The 22740-nt window shown below is 34.4% G+C and overlaps 2 protein-coding genes across 3 annotated transcripts; one reads left to right on the top strand and one right to left on the bottom strand.

Annotated features, from left to right (window-relative positions):
• Positions 1 to 1064: 1064 nt before the first annotated feature.
• On the top strand, positions 1065 to 2582 carry LOC100260926 (HVA22-like protein f). Its single transcript, XM_002279916.4, has 5 exons — positions 1065 to 1342; positions 1577 to 1603; positions 1733 to 1855; positions 1927 to 2173; positions 2263 to 2582. Exons 1-5 carry the CDS (start codon positions 1296 to 1298, stop codon positions 2287 to 2289), a joined length of 471 nt encoding a protein of 156 aa, XP_002279952.1. The 5' UTR covers positions 1065 to 1295; the 3' UTR covers positions 2290 to 2582.
• Positions 2583 to 8422: 5840 nt separating this feature from the next.
• Positions 8423 to 22427, bottom strand: LOC100255858 (uncharacterized). 2 transcript variants are annotated; one of them, XM_010658643.3, is made up of 5 exons: positions 22222 to 22427; positions 21549 to 22128; positions 11655 to 11988; positions 8876 to 11567; positions 8423 to 8793 (listed from the first exon to the last, which is right to left on the bottom strand). In XM_010658643.3, the coding sequence occupies exons 1-4, from the start codon at positions 22251 to 22253 to the stop codon at positions 8878 to 8880; spliced, it is 3636 nt and encodes a 1211-aa protein (XP_010656945.1). In that variant the 5' UTR covers positions 22254 to 22427; the 3' UTR covers positions 8423 to 8793; positions 8876 to 8877. The 2 variants fall into 2 exon arrangements, with proteins under 2 accessions (XP_010656945.1, XP_019079361.1); XM_019223816.2 differs by having other exon boundaries at positions 8876 to 11988.
• Positions 22428 to 22740: the final 313 nt, after the last annotated feature.

Raw genomic sequence — 22740 nt, 5'->3', positions numbered from 1 at the left:
TAAATTTTAAAATAATTTTAATTATATATATATATATATATATATATATATATATATATATATATATATATATATATATATATTATTTTTGATGATAAAATTAAATATGAGAAAACTATTTTTTTAATATTTTTTTTCTTTTTTTAATACTTTCCAAGAACCAAACATAGTCTTAAAGAAATCAAAGCAAAAAATAACTAGATTTATTATTGAAAAAGAATAAAAAGGGTAAAAACCGTAAACTTCATAATCTCAAAACAACAAGGATATTAATAAAGAATCAAAGCAAGAAAAGTACGAAAAATTAATGCAAAAAGGATAAACTTTATCGACTCTAAACAAGTAGCTAGAATAACGAAAAATCAAAGCATAAAAAATATAAAATATTTTTAAAAACTAGTAAATGGCTTACCAATAACCACCCACAAAAGGGAAAAGTTGTAAGGTAGCATAGAGCATGCACCATAGCTCAAGATTTGACTTTAAATCTATTTTATATTTTTCTTCATTTTTTTTCTTTTTTATCTCTCTATTTTCTTTATCTTACATTTTCCTTCAAATTTTCTAACAACCAAAGCATATATTTTTCTATCACGTTAATTTAACTTCCTTTTCCTAAAAAAATTGGTTACATTGTAAGATTTGACTTAAAAATAAATTTAATATAAGATCATCAAAATAGGAAAAAGAAAAAGAAAAAGGGGGAAATCAAATACTTCCGCTCTTAACAACACAAGCTGCCTTGACTGCATGGTTTTAATTAGGGGTTTGAGGAATAAAGTAAGACCATATACATGCCCAAATCCTATCCCAATGATATCCTTTATTGTTCTCAATGATGCCCATTATTCACTTTTGATTTTAGACTAGACTGATCATATAGCTAGTTTCATTGGCTTTAGAAAGAGGTGCCTTGCTATCATAATCTGATTGGTTTCAAAGTTTCTTTTTGGTTTCGTTTGACCAAAGAAAATGATAATACGCGGGAGAAACAGAAAAGATGAAAAGATGGGTAAGAAATTAAAGTTTGGGATGCGGTGGTGCATGCGTGAGCATATTCTACCTTTTTGGCATGCATATTTCTTCATGGCTGTTGATTCCTTTCCTTTTTCTTGCTGCTGGGGCAAAGAAGACTTAGCTTCATCTCAACACAAATCCTTTCCTTCGTTTCAACAACTCCTCATTCATGTCCCTTTTAATATCTCCCAATTCTCATCACCCTTCCCATTCTCCTTTCTCATCACTCCAAAACCCACCTCTCCTTATCCCACCACAGAAATTATCAGCATTTTGACATGGGTTTCCCCGGAGCGGTTTTCAGATTTTTGGATGCATTAATCGGGTAACTGATCAGGAAAAAATACAAATAGATTTCCATGCATGTTTGCATGGATTTCAGTTCTTGTGCCATTTTATTTTTGTCACTTTATAAATTACCATGCAAAATATGCATATGCTTTATTTGTGTTATTAGCGATTGATCAGGTGAAGGAGATGATCAGCTATATGTATATTGATTCATTTATACCATGTTCACCACTGCTCTTAACCATTTTTGTTTTTGGTGCTGAACCAGGCCAACCTGCATGCTTCTTTTTCCTTTGTAAGTGGATGAATCTTAATTCCATCACTCAGTTTTTAGATATATTAATTAGGTGAAACAAGCAATAGAAAATGTATATAGACACGACTAATGAGATTTATACATCCCTGTGTATAAATGGATGAACAGATACGCATCGGTACGAGCAATCGAGACTCCTTCCACGCTGGATGATCAGCAGTGGCTGACATACTGGATTTTGTACTCGTTTATCACATTGTTTGAACTATCCTGTTGGCAAATCCTTGCCTGGTAAGACGAGTTCATAGACTAGTTGTCATCATTTTTCTTGTTTGATCACATTGTAAATTCTACTGTTACAGGCTTCCATTTTGGTCGTACATGAAGCTCCTATTCTGTCTGTGGTTAGTGTTGCCAATTTTCAATGGGGCAGCTTATATATATGATCATTTCGTGAGGAAGTATGTGAAGGTTGGGGGTACTGTCAGCTCCAGTTATCCTGAGAGCCAGAGGAAGGTTCTCCTCATGATGACCCCCGATGCCAGGAGGTCGGTAGAGTACTACATCTCAAAGCATGGACCCGAGGCTTTTGAAAGGGTCGTCAAAGCTGTAAGAAATATGTTAAATACACTCCTTTTCTCTAGCTCTCTAAATGCTGAATTAATACTGATTCTTCATCTTCTATTAATTGATTGCAGGCTGAAAAGGAAGCCAGGAAGCGATGAGCAGACGAAGACAGCTCCTCCCATAGATTTTCTGCTATGGGATTCTGACTGTAACACAAGAACCTTTCATCTATAGTTTGCAATGGCAAAGACCAAGATGAAGAAAACCAAAATGTTATTCTCTATAGTTAACCTATATACAGCAATGTTCTTGATTGACCTTTATTTTATGATATTTCAATAGATGTACAGCATGACCAAACTTTAAATTCCAAATGTCAACTATGGACTGAAAGTGATTCTCTCAGTCAGTCGTGAATAATATTTACAGCTTGATGGTTTTCGACTTTAAATTTCTTGAAAAAAATGATTAATTAATTATATCATATAAAATATTATAGAAAATTAAAAAACCATACACAACTTTTAAGTCCTGAAATAATAATATTAATAGAAATATATCTAATAACTTCTTTTATTTAATAAGAATAATTTTTTTTATAAAGGAATACTTGTATATAAATTAATTGATATATTTTTTTTCAAAAAAATGTGTTACATAAAACTTTTTGAGACATTTCTTATATTGTACAAATGTTTTGTCAACATATGTCTCACTAGTGGACAGGATTCTTTTGATGCGTCATAATCAAGGAAGTCATCTCATGTACTCAATTATTTCGAAATTTATCTACATCAGATTGACTGGAAATTTAAATTTTAAGTAAATATATATATATGGAACAGTGTCCACAACTGCCCATCTTCTAAATTCTTACTACATGTCATGACTTATTCATGTGCCAGGGTCCCCCATCATGTGCCAAAACTTATGCACAACCATGATTCTTTGTTTGCCCTCTACTATATCTCCATATATTCAAGTTATTCAAGATCTAGTTTAGGTATGCTAGAGGGCTCCTTCCGAGTATGCCAAAACTAGTTTTGCCTTTTCATTTATATAATAGAGGCTGTGTTTGTTTTTTTAACTTAATTATAAATAAAATATTAAATTAAATAATATTTTATGGTATTAAATATTATATTTTTTTTTATGATATTTTATTTTTATTAAGTATGAAAAAATGAAAAAAATTAATATGTTATTTTTTATTCAATAAAAAATTTATAATACTATAAAAAAAGTAAAAATACATACTATTTAAAGTTTAAAAATAAATTATTTTTAATAAAAAGGTAAAAAAAATAAATACCCTATAAATCTTATTCCTTCATTCTTAACATATATTACCTTTTTTTTTTTCTTTTTTTAATGAAAGATTGATTTTTGTTTTATATTAATATTTATGTTACTTTTTATATATGTAATCAATGAATTAAAGCAGTTGTTTCAATAGTGATTTTTTTCCTCGAGATTTCCTTTTCATTTCAATTCCTTCTTTGAACTGGTCTTCACCGGATGTGGAATAGGCCATTTTCATCAATGCCATCTATCCCATCAAACCAACTCCTACAGGCTCATCGACACCCATTTTTTCTCATCCACATAACACCTATTAATGGTATCAGGATTTTGTTTAATTCATAAAAGTAATAATGTAATTGTCTATCAATTATCATATGTAAAGATGTCCGCCATGCAGTGAATTCAAAATTTGAGGGCTGAGCTGCAGAGGCCTCATGTTGAAGATGTTGTCCTACACATTCTTTTCAAAATTCAGGCATGCTTCTCTCTCTCTCTCTCTCTCTCTCTCTCTCTCTCTCTCTCTCTCCTAATTATTTTCAGTATAAGTGTTTTCACTGTTTTTAAGAAAGTTATTTATCAAATGTTTCTCCAAACAAATACTATAAGTAATTTTTTTTTAACGATATGATCATATTTGGTTCAAGGAGTACAAATAAAGATTTTCTTTTTATTTTTATTTCTACGCTAAATCCTTTTTATTGTTCACTAATTTTAATATGATATATATTTGAATTCTTGGATTTTTAATTAAATTATGTGATTAAGACATTAATTTTGTAAAGAACATCACATCATCATTTTTTTTTTCAAAATGAATTAAAATGATTGATTTCATTGAATATTTAAAAAAGTGAGAGTTATGTTTTGAAGTTATAATTAGAGAAAATTTGTTGGAATGGTTTATAATTAATTTATTATAATTTTATTGTATTAAGAGTTAAACTCAGTGAAATTGTAGCAAAGTTATTTGTTGGCTAGAAACGTTAAGGATGGGTTACGAGAAAAAACGTTTTGGAAATTTTTAAAATTTATTTTTTATCCAAGTTAAGCGGTTTTTATTTGTTTCAGATTTATTGAAAAAGAAAATATTTAGATTTTATGAGAAACAAGAGACAAAATGGTAAAAATAAAAAAATAAAGAACATATTTAATTTTATATTTATTTATAGTTATAATCATGTCCATTTATGAAATCACTTAAAATGATTTATAAAGTATTTAGAGTTCATTTGACAATAATTTTTTAAAGTGCTTCTAATTTTTATAATACCTATTTTTTTTTCAAGTATTAAAAATGTTATAAACATTTTCTAAAATTATTGTCAAAAAATCTATTTGACAGTGATTCTAAGAAATACTTTTAATTTAAAAAATATTTTTTGAAAAAAAATAGATACTTGAAAAAAATTATGAAGCATTTTTTAAAACATGAAAAATTACTTATACTGTTGAAAAATCACTTATGTTTTTTTAGAGAAACACTTGATAAGTGATTCTTTTAAAATTTCAGAGAAAACACTTCGATTATAAACATTGTAAATAAAAATAGTATCAAATGAACATAATAAAGCGCTTTCAAACTTGTTTATTTCAAAATCACTTCCTAACAAATTCATATGATATATAACTAAGTATTTGTTTGATAAATTTTATACAATTGAAATTTTTATTAGGTTATTTGTTACAATGCTTCTTATATTTTTTTTTATTAAAATAAAATTTCATAATTTAAAGCTAATTAATTATTTTATTTTTATTTTTAGTTATTCGAAATCTATACGCAACCATGTGTTAAATTTGGCAACCATGGTTTTTTTCTTAAATTTTTTTCTGCAAATATCATTGGGAGAATTACTATACCACATCTATTTATCTCCTAATTAATGTTTATTTCAAAATTTTAAAGCCTAATTGATTTAATAATAATTTGAAAACATAATGATATTAATTATTGATTTATTCTTTCTTCATGGTATCATCTTCTTAGGTTTTCTCCATTTCCCAAAGTTAAATATCTGGTTTTGCATCTACCTGTTTATGCCTTGAGTGCAAGGTGCAACTTTCAAAAGAAAAAACCTAGGAAATGCAAAGATGCTAGGTTTGAAAGTTCAAGAGAAAGGAGTAGGCACGTGGAAAAAGTACATTAAGGTGCTAGAATGCTTTGACATGGTAGAATCACCCTCATTAGCAACCAAACCACTTCCATTGTACTGAAATACGTCCCACGTCTTATATTTGGCGTTTCACATGCAATAATAATGGCAAATAGGCATACGGATCACTTTAAAAAAGATCCATTAGCAAGCAATGGACGGTAGCACCGATATTGCAACACATGAGTGGAAGAACATGAACATAAGATTTTAACATGATTCAATCAATCATGCCTATCTCCGCATATCAAAGATAATATTTTACTATACGATAGTGAATATTATTAAGGATGAAAACAAATACAACTATTGAATTTGAAAAATCTTATATTTCTCCACCACCTTGAACCCTTTTGCTCTATTGAATGTTTCATACTCTTCCTCATTGTATCTACACATTGAACAATAAGTCATTCTTCTGCATCTCATGTCTCTCACTCTTCCTTATATTCTTATTCACCACATATAGCTTTCACAAACCCATTTCTCTCTTATAACTTTTTCCTTTCATGACACAGAATATTTATAAAGATACTTCTACTAACTCTTCTTATTCTATAATCACATATAAACTTAAAAAATATTTTGTATAATATTTCTTTAACAAAAAGACATTTAATTAGGAATTTGAGATATTTCCTAACAATTTTCATCTTGAATCAAATTTCATTAAGTCAATCGTTTATCTCACCATGATACATGACTTCTTTTTTACATCTTGCTCTTATCATGTGCCATAGCTTCCTTCGTGCACCATGGACTTGTGCACCACAATCCTTGTCTTATCACTAATGAGATAACAATTGACTCCATTTTAACCTTTTTTTTTTTTTTACAAGTTTTTGTGTTACATTTCTTTGCTTTTCCCGAAATCTTCAAACAAGGCTTTTCACAAATCTTCAACCAAGGCTCTTCTAGATTTTTTCAATCAAGGCTCTTTTAAACATCTTCAACCAAGACTCTGATACCAATTGTTAGACATGTGTAAACTTTGATATTGCAAGTTTGCAACATAGTAATGGAAGAACATAAATAAAATATTTGCACACAAAGGTACATAAGGTTCTAATGTGGTTTAATCAATCGTGTTTACCTCCATTGATGAGAGATAACATTTTTTTTATGTGCATGAGATTTTAATGTGGTTTTTTCCAACCATGCCTACCTCCACATATGAGGGATAACATTCCACTATATGATAGAGAATATTATAACTATCGAGTTCCAAAACATTTCATATTTCCCCACTTTGCAATGGGTATCTCTTACTCTTTCTTATATCTTTATCAACCACATATAGTCCTTATCTCTCTTATGGCTTTTTCTACTCATGATCTAAAATATTTATAAAGATATTCTTACTAGTTTTTCTTATGCTATAAGGAGTCTAATTACAATTATATATAAACTTGGAAAATATTATATATATAATATTCTTTTTATAAAAAGAAATATATACCAATTAGGAATTTAAAACATTTTGACAATAAAGAAACAAATACGGTGTTTGCTTAGAATATAACTCAAGCAATTTTATCTTCCAAGAGAGCTGTTAGTTATGTTGATTATGAATATATCAATTGTCTCTAATAAAGGATGTACCTTTACTTTGTATTGACTATTCTTTACAAACTTAATACGAGTTAACAATTGGCCTTAATATACACCTTCGCTGAAAATGTAATGAAGGAAGCTATTTAGTTTTAAGATTCTGCGTATTTGATAGCTAGAATATCCTAAGACTTAACTAAAAATTAAATGTTCCAAAGGATGACCAAACACATTGATGTTTGGATAAATTTCACTAAAGATGTGATTACACATAGTTTTAACATAATGAAGGTTCATTACAACAATCCAGCATGTATAAGGATTGTGTTCATTTCTAAGCTAAGACATTATATAAAATTGATTGGCATCCATAGTACGAAACTTTTCAAGGGTGTCATTGAGCATCAAAGTAGACTTTCGAGTTTGTCTAAGCTTGAAAAAATGTGAGCTAAAGTAAAGACTTATGAAAATGAGTCTACTACTTATTCAGGTTCAATCTCTAATTCCTTCCAAATTTCGACTAGGAGAGATTCTTGTTAGAAATTTCACTCTACTTGTAAGCAAAGGGTTTTTACTTTCTTGCATAGAAATAATTTTCTCAATAATTGAGGAATACATTCCTTATATGCATCTTCAAGAAATGCTAGGAACGTAGAGGAAGGAGATTTTGATAGGGAGAATGTCTTGGGATGCAGTAGGGGCTTTGGGCCATAAAGATCTAACTGTTGTCACCTTGCGTATTAATAGAAGTTCCACTAACAGCAATCACTATTAAAAGAAGAAGAAAATAGAGGTAGAGAGAGTATGAGGGAACTTTGTTGAATACAGATTCCTGCATAAATTTCTACTGATTTACAACACGTGCAAAATTCATTTTAAGACATTTGCAGAACATCAAAACATCTAACCTCCTAGGTTTGCACATTATCCACTTAAAAGTTATCAATAATCTCTTTTCTTGTAGGACAAAGTTTTGCAAAGATACCAGTACAGTAAAAGTCAGAACTTCCATGAATGAACTGACAGATTTACTTGAATTATTGCAACTTTAACCTGGAATACCATAAGTCATTGTTGTTGGCACTAAAAAATATCCTATGAACATAAAATATCAACAATGTTATATTTTTTCATCAAAATTCAAAAGAGAACGTGTAGTGATCTAGGACCTTTTACACTGTTTCCTCTAGATATTGTAGATAAAAGATAATCTATACAACTAAGAGGGAAAAATTAGTTAAACATGTGTCTTCCTTTTCAATTAAAAAGTTCCAAATGAATCTCCAATTAGAACTGTCAAAAAACTTTCATATAGTATGTAGACAATAGCAATATAATTATCTTACTAACAATCTCAGGCAACAAAATGCAGTTGTAAACTTGATGCTACAAATGAAAAGCCCTCAGGCAAGTGTGAAAACCACTCTTACAATTTGTCATATTACTAAGGCAATGTAGAGAATACCTGATTTAAAAAGAAGTAGAAACCTTAATGTAACAACAGATCTTTGGCAGTTGCAATGAAGCCTGGGGTCCACATCTTGGAGCTAGTATCAAAAGCCGAAGTCCTGGACTTGATAATACTAATCCCTTGGAACTTGGTCACCCTAATGAAGAAATGAACCGCCTTGTATCTTGGACTAATATGCCTTCCTACATTCACAAAATGTGACTTTTGTTAAGCATGAGTGGATACAAAGGAAGAGCTAAATACTTCATGGGGTGATAGACTTACTCCTAAAACCTGTAAATCTTTGCTGTTTTTTTCTGAGGTCCTGAAACCCTGTCAGAATCAGTTACCGCAGCAAAAGGAATAGTTGAATGGGTTGGCCTGGAGCTATCATGATCCATATTTTGACTGGGTTTCAGGATGTGCTTCGCTCCTGCACTTAATTTAACAGGACCGGATCTTGTCACACCATCCAATTTGGAAGCATCAATCCCTGGAGAATTTGCTAGCTCATCCTTCTGAGTCTCACTTGGCGTAAATCCTATACTGCTTGCTTGATCTCTGTCTGAATTGAGTTCAAGTGCAACCGGGTTAAGTTGCTCTTCACTGCTATAGTTTCCCACTGTGTTCAACCCTGTCACAGTGCTAGATTCTTCTCTCATTTCTAAGGTCATCAACTTAGGAGGCTTTGGGGATTCATTTGCTTCTGCTGCTGGCCTCTTTTTTGTGTTCTTGCTATAGTCAGAATCTTTAACAAAAAAACTTTTTGATTTCATTCTGTCTTTGACCTTGATTCTGTTTCTGTAGTTCACATGGCTTGAAGAAGTTTGTTTAAATCCAGGAAGGACAGGAATGAGTGGAGAGTGAACAAAAGAGTGACCAAGGGAACTCTGAATTTGAGATTGAGATTTCATGGGACAGTAAGGATAAGATAGCACCGGTGATTGTTGCACAGAAGGGACAGTTATAAAGTTAGTTTGAGAGACAGTGCAGGAATGGTGTTTACCATCCAGATCAGAATAAGGTAGAGATGAGGCAATAGATGTTTTTTTCTGTTGTGCTGCATGTATCAACCATGGGGGAAGACTCTTTGAGGGATTCGGGAACCATGATGGCTGGCCATGTTCTCTATAATCTGGATGCATGAAGGGAAACTCAAATGCAGATTTTGTAGCATGAAGGCCCTGGTTGTATCTTAGCTCAGCAGAATTCAGATGCATGTGCTGATGGGTACTATGAGGAGAAGATGACAATACTGGTATCTGAGAGTTGACCTTTAGAGACTCATTTCCAGATATAAAGGGCTCATGGAAGTTGGGTGCCCTATTGAGCATTGCAGGGGAAGGGGGAGGAGGAGCAAAAGAGAGAGAACTGGAACTTTGATTACTGTGACTTTGGGACACTAAATTAGTTTGCCAATTGAGATATGGGTGAGAAAACCTAGACTCTGGAGCTTTCATCTGTAAAACCCTTTGTGACGTTTGATTCCTTCGCATTTCTAATGTGTGAGCAACAGATTCTTTTGATTTGCTCAATGCTGCATGTAGCATCCAGTCCTGTTGAAAATAAGCCTTGGCTGAGGAGCTTGCAAGAGCAGTACTGGTGATACAATTCTCTGTTATTATTTCCTTGTCAGTCCAGATCTTCCCATCCTCTAATCCTTGCATATCTTTGCTACTTCTACCAATTGTAACATCTTTACCCATCAATCGCACTGTTGGTTGTGTGGTATGCATCAATATCTGGTCTGAAGGCTCCCGTGGATGAATTTTTCCATTGTCCTTTTTGTACTGAATCTGGTCAGATTGTCTGCATCCATGGCAAGTGTCTTTCATCAAGTTAGGGTCTGAATCCAGCTGAGGGACATAGTGGTTGCTTGCCCTCTCAGAACCTAGCCATTGGGCATCTGTTCTTCCAACAACTTGTGATCCAGTGATACCTAACCTAGATGGGAAGCGAACATCCAAGTTCTCTTCAATGTAGTTTTGGGTGGGAAACAATTTTAATTGGTCTTTTAGAAGCAAAGTCTCAACAAAATGCTTCTCTTTCACACTTAAATTGTCCCCGTTACATTTTGGTAGGACATGATGACGAAAAGGTAAGCTGCAGGAAGAACCAGATAAGGTACTTGGATTCTTCAGATGGTTAAGCCCATCTTTGCCACTTGAGTTCAACCGGATTAGTTCACCATGAGAATTGAGAGGCAAACCGAAAAAATCATCATCCATGCACTTTTCCCCAAATAAAAGTGCTCTATGCTTGGACCCTGGAAAGGGAGATAAGCTATCCATCAATTCCTTGGAGGACAGGTGAGAGAAGGGTTGGTACTGAAGAGCACGGGTATTGTGATTTTCTGTGGTGCTTTGTGGCAAAAATGAAAGCCTCCCATTTGCATTTTCATTTACAGAAACACAAGATGACAAAGGATGAGAAAGTGCCCTCACATTTGCAATTGATCTTGTTGCAGAAATTCTGGGTGTAGGATCTCCAAAATGGTCAATCAACTTTCCACTGTTGTTGGAAGCCATGAGCAAGTTCCCTGCTACTTGAGAATTTAAAATCGGACTACAACGCTCTTTTGAAGAAGAAAGAAGTCTAGGAACACCAGCATATGAAGTGTCACTAGATGCAGGTGGATTGCCTTGATCAAACAAATCCAGATCAACACCATTTGGTGCAATTTGACTCAAGGATAGAGATTTGTGCAGATTAACACCATTTGATGCAAATTGGCTCAAGGATAGAGATTTGTCTGACAAATGCTTTGCTTTCTCTTGACTAGTATGTGGCCTCAAGAAGCTTTGAATATCAACATGATCGCAGATATCAGACAACTGATCCTTTTCAATTATAGGCTGAACCTCATTCCCTTTTTCAATGCCAAGGGAAACATCATCATCACTTTCATTTATCTCGACAGCGAATTCTTTTTCACTTTCCATGTCCTGATCCATTACTGTTGAAGGAGTACCCACATCTGATAATAGGTCACAGACATTATGCAATTTATGACAGTCAGCTGAAGAAAAACATTTCTTCCTGGGTCCAAGTATGTCATCTTTACCTGAGAACGTGACATGCCTCCCTGATTGGTGAATACAAGGATTCACTTGACTAGAGCCCTGCATGTTGCATGTAGTAGGGTTCTGCCCAGACCTAACTTTTGTCTGATTCTTCAGGATACCGCAAAGAGGAAGCACTGGTTTCTGGTGTTCTGCAATCAATTTGGGAGTTTGAACTTTCTCCTTTTTTGCAGATAAGCATTTCAGGCTTGGCTTCTTTTTACCCATAGAAACACCATTGGGGATGTCCTTTGTGCACCTCTTATGAGATGGTGAACCATTTTCTTTTTCAGTAAATTTGACTGGAGTTTGGAGTTTGAGCTTTTGAATTTTCTCCTGAGACAAAAAAAAAAAAAAAAAAAAAAAAAAAAAAAAAAAAAAATGAAAAAAAGAAAGCATATAAGACTATGGTATAGAAGCTTTTTGAAATTAAACAAATTTCAACAACACATAGTTTCAACCATCAAAATAAGCCAATGATAGGAACATGGTACTAAGCTATGAAAACTTAGGTCTTAACATGAGGTAATTACTCAAAAACCATGGGTTCTACAGATACAAAGATGACCACCTAATTCTGACTCACCTAGGGTTAAAATTTGCCCTGATTTCCTACCTATTGCAATAAAGGGTAATGAACAATAAAACAAGTAACTTCCACTTTTAAACTGTTGCTTCTGAGTAATAACCATCACACACTTTCTCTGGCTTCAAACTCATGCAGTCATATTCCATACCAAAAGTGTTTGGAAGTTTCTGTTGGTCATCAGTTAGAGACATTCAGTGACGGTGCTTCTCATAAAGGCAAGGCTTGTAGCGACAATCTAAAAGTAAACGAATGATTAATCAGAACTCTTGGTGATATTCAGTTATGAGACTGATCTCAGTAAGATTCCTAAAAAGGCCTTGAATAAGTTTTAAATTTCTTATCTTTTGCATCTCTTTCTCTATTTATTTTTGTTGTCTTTTCTTTTGTGTGTGAGAAAACATGCAATGTTGTGAATATGCTCCTGTCCATCTGTAGTTTAAGAGGGCAGGCTTGGAAGTGTTTAGTTCTGCCTCCAGGGCCAGCTCTTCTTCCTGCATCCTTGGTTTAATCTTAGGAGTGTTGGTAGAGCAGGTGGTGTCAATCCCTATTGGTGATCCAAGTAAGAGGTTTGGTGATCCTTGTTCTTCTATTTCATCCCTTTCTGGGCTTCGGAATTGAACATTCAGTGGAGTGACCTTCCCTGGAGTCTAGGCAGTCAAGATGGGGAAAGATCCTTGCATTTTATTCAGGGGATAGGAGGGGTTGTGTGTACGAGGGGCATACCAACCCTTTTCAGAGTGTTAAGGAGAGGGTTCCTCTGTTTTCTTTGGAGTTTCAGGGGCAAATACTGAAAGGTATCAATTATCCCTTGAGAATAAAGGACATGAATTATGGTTATTGGGGGTAAGCAGGAGCCAAAGGGATTTCCTGGATATCATGGTGTTGCAGAAGGTGGAGAAATTTGATTGACATTGTGTGACTGGGCAAAGATTGAGGATGGTGTTGATTGAGACACTTGAGATCTAGAACTTGCTTGGATTCCTTCCAAAGGCACAGGTGGTCTTGCTTCTTTCCTTTGAGCCTGGAAGAAATGGTGGCGTCAGATTGAGTGTTGGAAAAATTTAAGAGTTCCAGCAACTATGTTGGGATGTCCTGTGAAGTAGTTACTAAGAGAAAGGATTGCATTTGTTCATTGAAATTAAGGCTACACAAGAAAAGCAAAATCTTGCAGGGTTATTTCAACAGGTGAAGTAACGAATAGTTTTTTGTAAGTGTGGAGAAGGAAGTCTAGGGCAGCATACCGGGGAACATTCTTGCTGAAGCTTAGAATTTTGTCTTTGGAATGTAAGGGTCCTCAATGAGGTGAGCTAGAGGAAGCTGGTTAAACCCCTTTTTAAACCATAGAGCTGGTGTGATTTGTATCAGGAAATGACACTTGAGTCATTATCAAGGGAGGTGATTTGAAGTTTGCCTAACCCTGGAATAACCCCCATAGGGAGTTATTGGTCAATATGCACCTTCAATAGGGTGATTAGAGCTAGGAGGAAGAATAGGTCTATCTAAACTTCTCCAGGTTCTCTAAAACTCAATCCAATTTAGTTAATCACCCAAAGTAAACCAGCTCTATCAAATCCAACCAAGCATGGATATAAGAAGGCAGAAACATGAATAAACAAAGAAGCAAGACCAGTTTTTATGTGAAAACCCCAAATACAAGAATTTGGAAGAAAACATAGGACTATCATAGTTTGCTAACTAATCCACAGTCCAAGGAAAGAGTACAGGAATAATAAATGAATACTTATTGCATCCCATAAAACTTAATCTTCACAAATCCTTCTGCTCTTCATCACCTCACCCTATTTGAACCATCACAGTCTGCCTTCAAGAAGCGAAGCAGCACCTCTGTTGAATCACTCCACCAATCTAGAATTTACTCCAGCCACAATCTCAACTCTCTCCGGATCACCAACTCATTAACAGTTACACAATAAATCACCCATGGTAAAAGGTTTCAGGATTTCTAGGTGTGCTTCAAACATCTAAATTACAAATTTTTTGAAGAAAAACTCAATAATAAGGTGTGTAGAGGTGAGCCTTTAGCTTCAGTACTCAGACTCTTTGTGCTTTAGATGCTAATAGACGAGCTAGGCTAGCTGATTATTGGTGCAATGAGCATGGTTTGAGTTTCCATGACTGGGAATTGAATGGAAGCAAAGCTTTATGGTCTGCATTTATAAGAAGTGCATTAATGTGGAGAACGTAGATGTTTCCACTTGGAGACTGTCAAAGAAGGGTATCATTGTATTCTATTTCTTCACAACGTAATCAACTAGATACTCCTTGAGCTTCTCCATTTCAACTGTGTCGTGCACCATCCAAAGTGGGTTGTTTTTGTAGAAAGTGGCCTAAGAAAAGATTCTCACCCTACACCAGTTGAGACAAAAGGGCTGCACTCTGATGAATTGATTTGCTAAAATAAAAAGGATAATGAGTCCACAAAGCATATTTTTGCCCTTTTATGGCATTGGGGCATGTTTTTATGTCTATTTTTTCTTTGATTTGGCAATTTGTCTTGCTCGTTCAATCATGAGTTCCCATGGTCTTGGAGAGTTGGTTTTGTGGGAAAGAAAGGAATGAATATCTGGATATCTGCTCTGCTTTCTAATTTTTCTAGTCTATTTGGAATAATGGAAAACTATCCAGAGGAGAAGAGTTGTCTTTGTTGAATCTTAAAGATGTGTTCCTTAAAGCACGGTTTTGGTCTTCAGATATCCTCAAGGAATGAAGGGTATCCTGTTGATTGTGTGAATAGAGTGGGGGTGGGCTCAGTGTGGTGGCATGACCGTCCTCTTCATTTGTTTTAAACCTTTCTCTCCTTTTAGATGTCTTAGTTGGGGGCAAAGGGGCTTTATATTGAAACTCAAAAATGTGTCTCTTCCAGCGTGGTATTTGAGATCTTCAGATATCCACAGGGAAGGAAGGGTATCTCCTTGATATTTTGCAGGGCGGGAATGGGCTCAATGTGTTGTGGCCTCTTTGTTTTCTCCATTTGTTTCAAAATTTTCCTCTTCCTCATTCTTTTAGTTGTCTTGGCTGGAGTTTCTCTACATACTTCCTATGTACTTGGCTGCATCGTAGACACCTTTTCTTAGATTCATAAGGAAAAGAGAAAATTCTCTTGAAAGTTTTATTAATGAAAGAAGATACAAAAATTAAAACCATGAAAACGGCTAAAAAACATATAACACAATTAGACACCAAAAATTGAAAATTATAAAAACACTGATAGAAAACTTAGACAATCTAGATTTCATGGGTTATGTTGTCCTGAATAACGTTGTTGGTGGATTCACCTAGGCGTATGGGTCTATGAGGACAAAATATCTCTTCTTGTGAGGATGACCTCTGTTCTCTTGATTATTTCTTTGGCTTCCATTTGCTAGTGACCACCTTGTCAACTGAAATTGAAAAGTTGATGACAACCAGACAGAGAGGCTTCAGACAGTTACCTCAGTCTTTCTTAACCTCCTCAAAATATGATTCTTTTCACATGTTCTCAACAAGATCCTTAGACAAACCTTACATTATATAGCCATACCTTACATTATATAGCCATTTTATGTTTATCTTGGAGATTAATTTTTTAGAAGAACAAGAAGCAAGAGATTACTGATAGCCATTCTACTACCACTATCATTGCCCACCTGACTTCAAATATCTTGTAATTTGGTGTCCGCTATTTTCAAACCTATCTCTTCCTCCCTTTTAATAGGCAATGCGCTAAGGGAACACTCTCTCATAAGCAGATTAAGCATAATGCGATCAACTATGACTTTGTTCAGTATTAGCTTAGAAGGAGACTCACTGCTTCATCATCTTTCTTCATCACTCTGACATACTGCCTTCTTCCATGAGTGGATTAGGCATAATGTCATTGACTGTCAATTCTTCCTCATTAGCTTCTCTCACAGCCTCAGCTTTCTTTGTCATTTTATCTTATTCCATTTTTTGTCTTCAATAAGCACATTAAGTGTAAAAGGATTATTGTTTTGTTCATCACTAATTTAGTATGATTTTCTTTTGATAGGTAAACTATTTTTTTTTTCTTTTTTCTTTTCACCCCCATGGGAATTCAAACCTGGTACCTCCTACAATCTGACCAACCCCTTATCACTTTAGCCAGGCCTCAAGGGCCATTATTAATTTAGCATTCACATCCTTTAGTGCCTTACCTTTCCACTTGACAAGTTCTTAGCCTTTTTCTTACAACAATGCCTCAATAAATGAAAATTTGAATTATGGTGGAGTTAAAATTGAAGGTGCTAGAAGAAGCAAAAGGACAAAGATGTGGATCAACCTTATTGAGAAAAATATGCTCGGCCTGTCATTTAATTAAAAAAAATGAAATAAAAAGGTCCTAAATAGAGCATAAATAGATGTATGACCACGCATAATCAAATAAGCCTTTGCAAAATTGAAATGATCATTCATATAACTGAAGAAAGGCTTGCTGAACTTGGAAATCAACCATTCAACCAATAGACAAGCAAAAAAATGAACTATATTATTATAAGTTCTAGAGAGGCTTAATCAACTCCTAAACAAATCATAGTATTGCAGTTGCCAATCATTAAAAAATAATTGGTGGATATCCGCAAGAACAGAAATATTTGATTTTACAGAGTTGATGGGAATTTTAAATCCACAAGTTCTTAAAAGTTAGCTTCAACTAGCTTGTTTTTTAAACAGGCCTTATAGAATGTTGAAATTTAATATATTTATATTTCCAAGTACCTCTATCCAAGTGCTAAAACATTTTTACTATCACCAAAAGAACTCTCAAACCATTCTTTCAATGAATTCGGGAATGACATTTATTCAATACAAATGTTTTAGTGTTGTCAAGGACAGAAAGTCAAAAGAAATCCTGGGAAGTACTTAAAATTCAATATATTCTTGTGCCATTGAATCATGAAACAGGAAAGATTTAAGATCAATTTCAAATCATCTAACCAAGTTTTTTAAGGAATGCAACCCTGCATTTAATTTACATATGTGCTTTTATGCTTTGCTTTCCTTTTGTATTCTTAGATTCAATATCATGGGTTGTCAATCTATAAAATGAAATAATGGGGTTTAATATTTTACATGATTTCACCTTAAAATGCTTTAGTGTTTCATCTACATGTTTTTCAAACTGAAAAAACATATTCTCTCATGTTCAACATTAGTATCTTCCATGCAAACACCTATATTGGCCTCTTACAAAATCACTTAGTCATTTACTAGTGTTATTTTGGCATTAAGTCTATGTGCGTGTGTGTGTGTGTGTTTTACATATTCCATGACTCCATGCATTTCTAGGTTTTTTTACATCTTTTCGCTGTAATTTCAAACTGTTTTTGTTATAATCTGAAAAATAACATACTGAAACAATCACCATGGAAAGATTAGTTTCTAGTTCTATGAATCACAATTCATGGTTGATGGTTGATGATAAGTGTTTATTGATGTCCTAAAAATTAATCACATTGGAAAAGAAAGTTATTGAGATTCACAATGATTTAGCACAGGACCTGGTATCTTCTCTACCACATTCAATATAGCAACCATGTATTCATTCTCTCCCAATATCTAATATTCCTTTGTTTCATGATAACATCCATATGATCATGATAAATGATAAGTTCTACCCTAACCATCTTCCTCACTCAAAAAGATGACAAAGAAAAATGAAAACAATTTGCTTAGTCCAAGAATGCAAAAAATATTCAGATGTCACCATAAAAAGAAAGTTCTGAAATCAGCATAACAATTACAAAGAGTCAACAGTACCGATAAAGAATTTTATTTCTCACCTCCATTTTGAAGTGTCATACACATGAAACTAGAATACTTTCTAAGATAGATGAGAAACAATTTTAACTTTCTATTACATTTTCCAGTAAAATCCAGTTTCCTAATTTAGACAACTGCATATGAATTTTCAAGTTAAAAAGGAAGTTCATGACATAACTCTAATTTGAAGAACTTCATAATTTTATGTTCCTATATCAGAATATCACCACAAGGAAATTAACCTTTGTGAGCCCAATTCAATAAAACAATACTCTTCTTGTTGTGAACACAGTAAAACTCTTATAAGTGCTTCAAAAAAATAGAAGACACCAAACACGACATGTTTCTCTTTGACTAAATGAAAAAGCATCAGAAAAGTGGTTTAGATGGAAGGAATTCATTCAGATTTTTGGTTCTCACTTGATCTAAAATTGGAACTTGATTTAAACATCAGAACAAGTAAATATCTCTTAAAAAAAATTGAAAAGAGGATTATTTCCCACAAGGAACAACCTTCATATAAACTCTAACTGTAGCTAGAAGGATGTAAGATGAAATTAACCAAAATAATATCCATTTTTACATCTGCTTTGAAATTTTAATATTAGTTTAAATGGTTGTAGATATGGGAATTAATTGTACACAAAGAATAACAACAATAATTCTGTTTTTTAAACCCAATCTGCAAATGACTTATAAGCATTTAGAAACTGGAGAACAGTCTTTGTTAGTTGAGTCCTTGAAGAGTCCAAGACCATCATCTTTTAATGATTCTGAAACTGGAGTTGCCTACAAATATGAAAGTTGGTTGCCATTACTAAGGCTCCTTAACTATGACATATATAGACAGAGATGTTAGGTATCCGGCTGAAACAAAGTACAGAAAGGTTTTCAAAGTCCTTGAAACTCCATCAGTCCATGCCTTTGTATCATTTACTAAATTCCCTTTTTTTTTTTTGTTCTTTTTTTTTTTTCACATCATCTTCAGTATACTATTACAATCTATTTCTCCATTATTTGTTTCATTCCCAACTTTTCCAAAATGTTCCAGAATACAAGCATATGATTACAGACCTAAACTTCAAATTTATTTAGATGAAAAAGGTTTTTCCACGATTTTTTAGATTCTTACCAACAATGTTGTGAGACACACCTCAAATCATCTATTCCTCCATTATTTGTTTGCTCCCCAACTTTTCCAAATTGTTTCAGAATATAAGCATACAGTAACAAATCTAAATTTCAAATGCCTTTAGATGAAAAAGGTTTCCACAATTTTTTATTCATACCAACACTGTTTTGAGACATACATCAAATCATCTTCACCTAGTATGAATATCAGTAAAAAGGTATAACCTCTAAAAAAGAGGGAAAATGATGCATTGAAGCTACGCTAAAATGGCAACAAAAATTTGAAATCTATATTGATCGATGTCATTGATAATAATTTGCATCTATTCAGAGAAATGATATATTTAAACCTGTTGTCATTGAATTGTCAATTTTTGTTTAGGACACAGAAATGAGATTTCTACCTATTATTTTAAGAGTGGATGCACATTGATAAAGAATGATCTATAGTTATTTAACCACACTAGGATGCAATTTTCAGAGCAAAAAATTACTTTCACAGAAAAGGCCAAAAAGAAAGAAAGAAAGAAAAAAAAAAAAAGGAATGGGATTTCAGATCCCTTTCCCAGAAAGGAAAAAACAAAAAATACAAGAAAATAAGAGCTAATTGAAACTGGATAAACCAAGCATCAAACACAAAATTAGTAAGAAACTTTGAGACCCCCAAATTGTCTTTGAAAGTAACCCTTTAACTTAACCTAACACTTCTCAATAAATTAGTTCCACTTTAAAATAGCCGTACTAATGAATACAATATACCCTTGATCATGTCAATAATCATAAATTTCTCAATTGAAAACAAAATATATTTCTCCAACAAATGCATTGTCATCCGACAGAACTTAGACTTCTAAACTGTGACCAAAAGCTGGAGCAGACTGAACACAGCTCCTACTAGCATTAGGCCCATAAACAGCAAGAAGCAACCAGCTAGCTTTCTTTTTAACACGTTTCATTATTTATAACAGCACCAAACAGAAGGTACAATCCATTTTGGTGTAGTCCTAGACCACTGTCCCCAACTTCATGGTTCTCATTTATGGAGCTTCTGATTATCAACTAATTGACCCAAAAATATTAACTTTACGAAGGGGCAGGTTTCAACTGTAACAAATACAAAATCCTTGTCATTCCAACAATCTGGCCAAGCAGCAGATAGGAAGGCATACCGTAACAACAATACAAGGTCCACAGGTGTGAGGTAGACAGCCATGCAATAGGGTTCTTACCAAGTTGTTTTCATCTCAGAATCATCCGCTTTCAGATCCAACATCATCTCTCAATCATTCAAATGATAACTGTTAGAGCTCATCATGTCATTGTGGCAGGCCTTAGACCAACCACACCATTCACGCCTTAAAAGTTACATATTGCAAAAATGGTTAGTTTCCTAGAAAAGTTGTCACCATCATAACCAAGCCGTTCATGGAAATGTAAGTTCTCTCTCAACACATTTCCATCTCTGGAACCATCTAGCCAAACGGGCAGATAAGCTGGCACACTTCAACATCTGTATACGCTCATGAAATGGCTCCAAATCTTTTCAAACATGATTCCAAGAGAAATGAACAAAAGTACAATGTGAGTATCACCTAACAAGAAGCGAAAGTGAGTAAACCCCACTTTTGAGGATATCATCCATGTGATTGAGATGACTGTCTTGTAAAGAATCAAAGCATCAATAAGACAATCAGAGAAACACAAAATATGTTCCCTCATTTCTGGCAACGCGATTTCAGATGAATTTCACATCCATTCCACCGTATAAACTAACATAATAGACATCCGATAACGCCCCTCGAAGCTCAACTCTAGCTAGCATTCATACAATACCAACCTAATAATCCACATGGAACCATCCAGTATAAAAATATGATCACAGATGGTAGCCATATGATGAAAATCCAACAACCCACAAAGGCCCAGCTGGTTGGTTCCAGGTGAAGCAGATGGAAACAGTGCAAAAACAGCATCATTAAACCAGCATACATTTGCTAAACCAAGGACAAAACTCACCTCCTTATAAAAGCCCTCTCTGCCCAACCCGTACTGTACAGCTGGAACACCACAACACACCCCTCACTATGACCTGCTCTCAAACCTTCCCAACATGGGAACCCCATCTCTCGTTTTAACTTTTTCTCTTTATGCTCAACTTCATTGCCGCGTAGCTCACACAACCAGTACAATTACAAGGCCTTTGCTTTCGTCCTCAAACACTAGTCATATTAACAGCTTTTTTGGGCAGTAATTTTATGCAGAAAGAGAATGAAAACAAAACCCAAATGAAGTTTGAACGAGCGCATACAGTACTAACCTATAAGCATGTAATCAGCACATGAGTAAAAATAAACATTGAAATCCAACATTATTTTATGGTGTGAATCACACATACCTTGCTTGCAATTGACTCCTCATCCTTCTTAGCCTTCTTCTTGGACTTGTTCTTATTCACCTTGCTCTCAATTCCCACCGCAACCTCTTCTTCCAAGCTACTTCTCTTCTTCTTCTTCTTTTTCTTATTCTTATTCTTGCTCTTCTTGCTCTTGATTTTGAAAGCAACACCATTGGGAGAATCAAACTCACCTTCTTTAATAACACCTACATCTCCATCTTCACCTTCAACTTGAGCATCATCATCATCATCATCACCAACCTCCAAATCCGCCGACGAATCGATCTGGGGAGCGACTGCGAAAATCTCAAGAATGGATCGTTTTTTGGGCGGCCTGGCCTTGGCCTTATTGTGCCGCCGCTCCTCCGTCGATTTGTCGGGCTTTTGGGATTCAACTTGATGAATATGAGATGATTTGCGTTGAGCAGCAGCGGATCTCAGGAGCTCCACCTCATGGGACCACCATCTGAACTTGGGCACCTCCATCGGAGGCAGCAAAACACTCTCGTCCCCGTGCCCATCCCCATCGAAAGGCCAACATTTCACCACGTCCACACTCCTCATCCTCCACACATAGTCCCTGCAACACCACCACCATCAAAATCAAAACAAGAAAATGAAAAACAAAAAGTCAAAAGCGAAGCAAACACCAATTACAGCAACTCTGACTCACCGGATGGAGAAGCCTTCGAAGGCAACCGCCATAGTTGATAGTTGAGAAAAGAAAGAGAGAGAGAGAGGAAAAAGAAATAAGAAAAGGATTTTAGAGAGAGAAGGGCGATGTTAGAGTGAGAGAGAAAGAAAGGGTATGTTTCATTTTCCCGCTCTTGCTGCTTGTTGGGATGGAGTGGGGCTCCTCCCATTTTCAGCACTAATTTATGACTGAAAGCGACGTATGAGAACCCCTCCTAACCCCAAAGCTAAAGTTTTCCAAATTTATTATTATTATTTTCCATTTTTTCCTTTGTATCACCCCCACCTTTCTTCTCATTCTTTTATTCTTTTAATTTATCCATTCCATACTCGCATTGCCAACAAAGATTCGTCTCCCTTCCACGCTGCTCACCTACTCATTCAGCGCGTGTCTTCTCCAAGTACACTCCTTATTTTTTTACTTTTCTACCCTCAAATTCGGAAACTCGCCTTCGCATCTTACTTTATTCCTCTTACATCCTTTCCATCACTCAAAATT

The sequence above is a fragment of the Vitis vinifera genome, chromosome 12 (assembly GCF_030704535.1).
Source record: "Vitis vinifera cultivar Pinot Noir 40024 chromosome 12, ASM3070453v1".
Classification (NCBI taxonomy): domain Eukaryota; kingdom Viridiplantae; phylum Streptophyta; class Magnoliopsida; order Vitales; family Vitaceae; genus Vitis; species Vitis vinifera.
Note: the sequence above shows the minus strand (reverse complement) of the source record. Positions and strands in the feature narration are given on the sequence as shown.

What these genes read in the sequence shown, in the direction of transcription:
- LOC100260926 (XM_002279916.4), top strand. Translation starts at nt 1,296, where the DNA reads ATGGGTTTCCCCGGAGCGGTTTTCAGATTTTTGGATGCATTAATCGG. An exon ending in TTTTTGGATGCATTAATCGG is followed by an intron (nt 1,343 to 1,576) that starts GTAACTGATCAG and finishes GTGCTGAACCAG; the next exon opens with GCCAACCTGCATGCTTCTTT. An exon ending in TTGAAAGGGTCGTCAAAGCT is followed by an intron (nt 2,174 to 2,262) that starts GTAAGAAATATG and finishes AATTGATTGCAG; the next exon opens with GCTGAAAAGGAAGCCAGGAA.
- LOC100255858 (XM_019223816.2), bottom strand. Translation starts at nt 22,253, where the DNA reads ATGGCGGTTGCCTTCGAAGGCTTCTCCATCCG. An exon ending in TTCGAAGGCTTCTCCATCCG is followed by an intron (nt 22,129 to 22,221) that starts GTGAGTCAGAGT and finishes GTGGTGTTGCAG; the next exon opens with GGACTATGTGTGGAGGATGA. An exon ending in AGGAGTCAATTGCAAGCAAG is followed by an intron (nt 11,989 to 21,548) that starts GTATGTGTGATT and finishes TTTTTGTCTCAG; the next exon opens with GAGAAAATTCAAAAGCTCAA.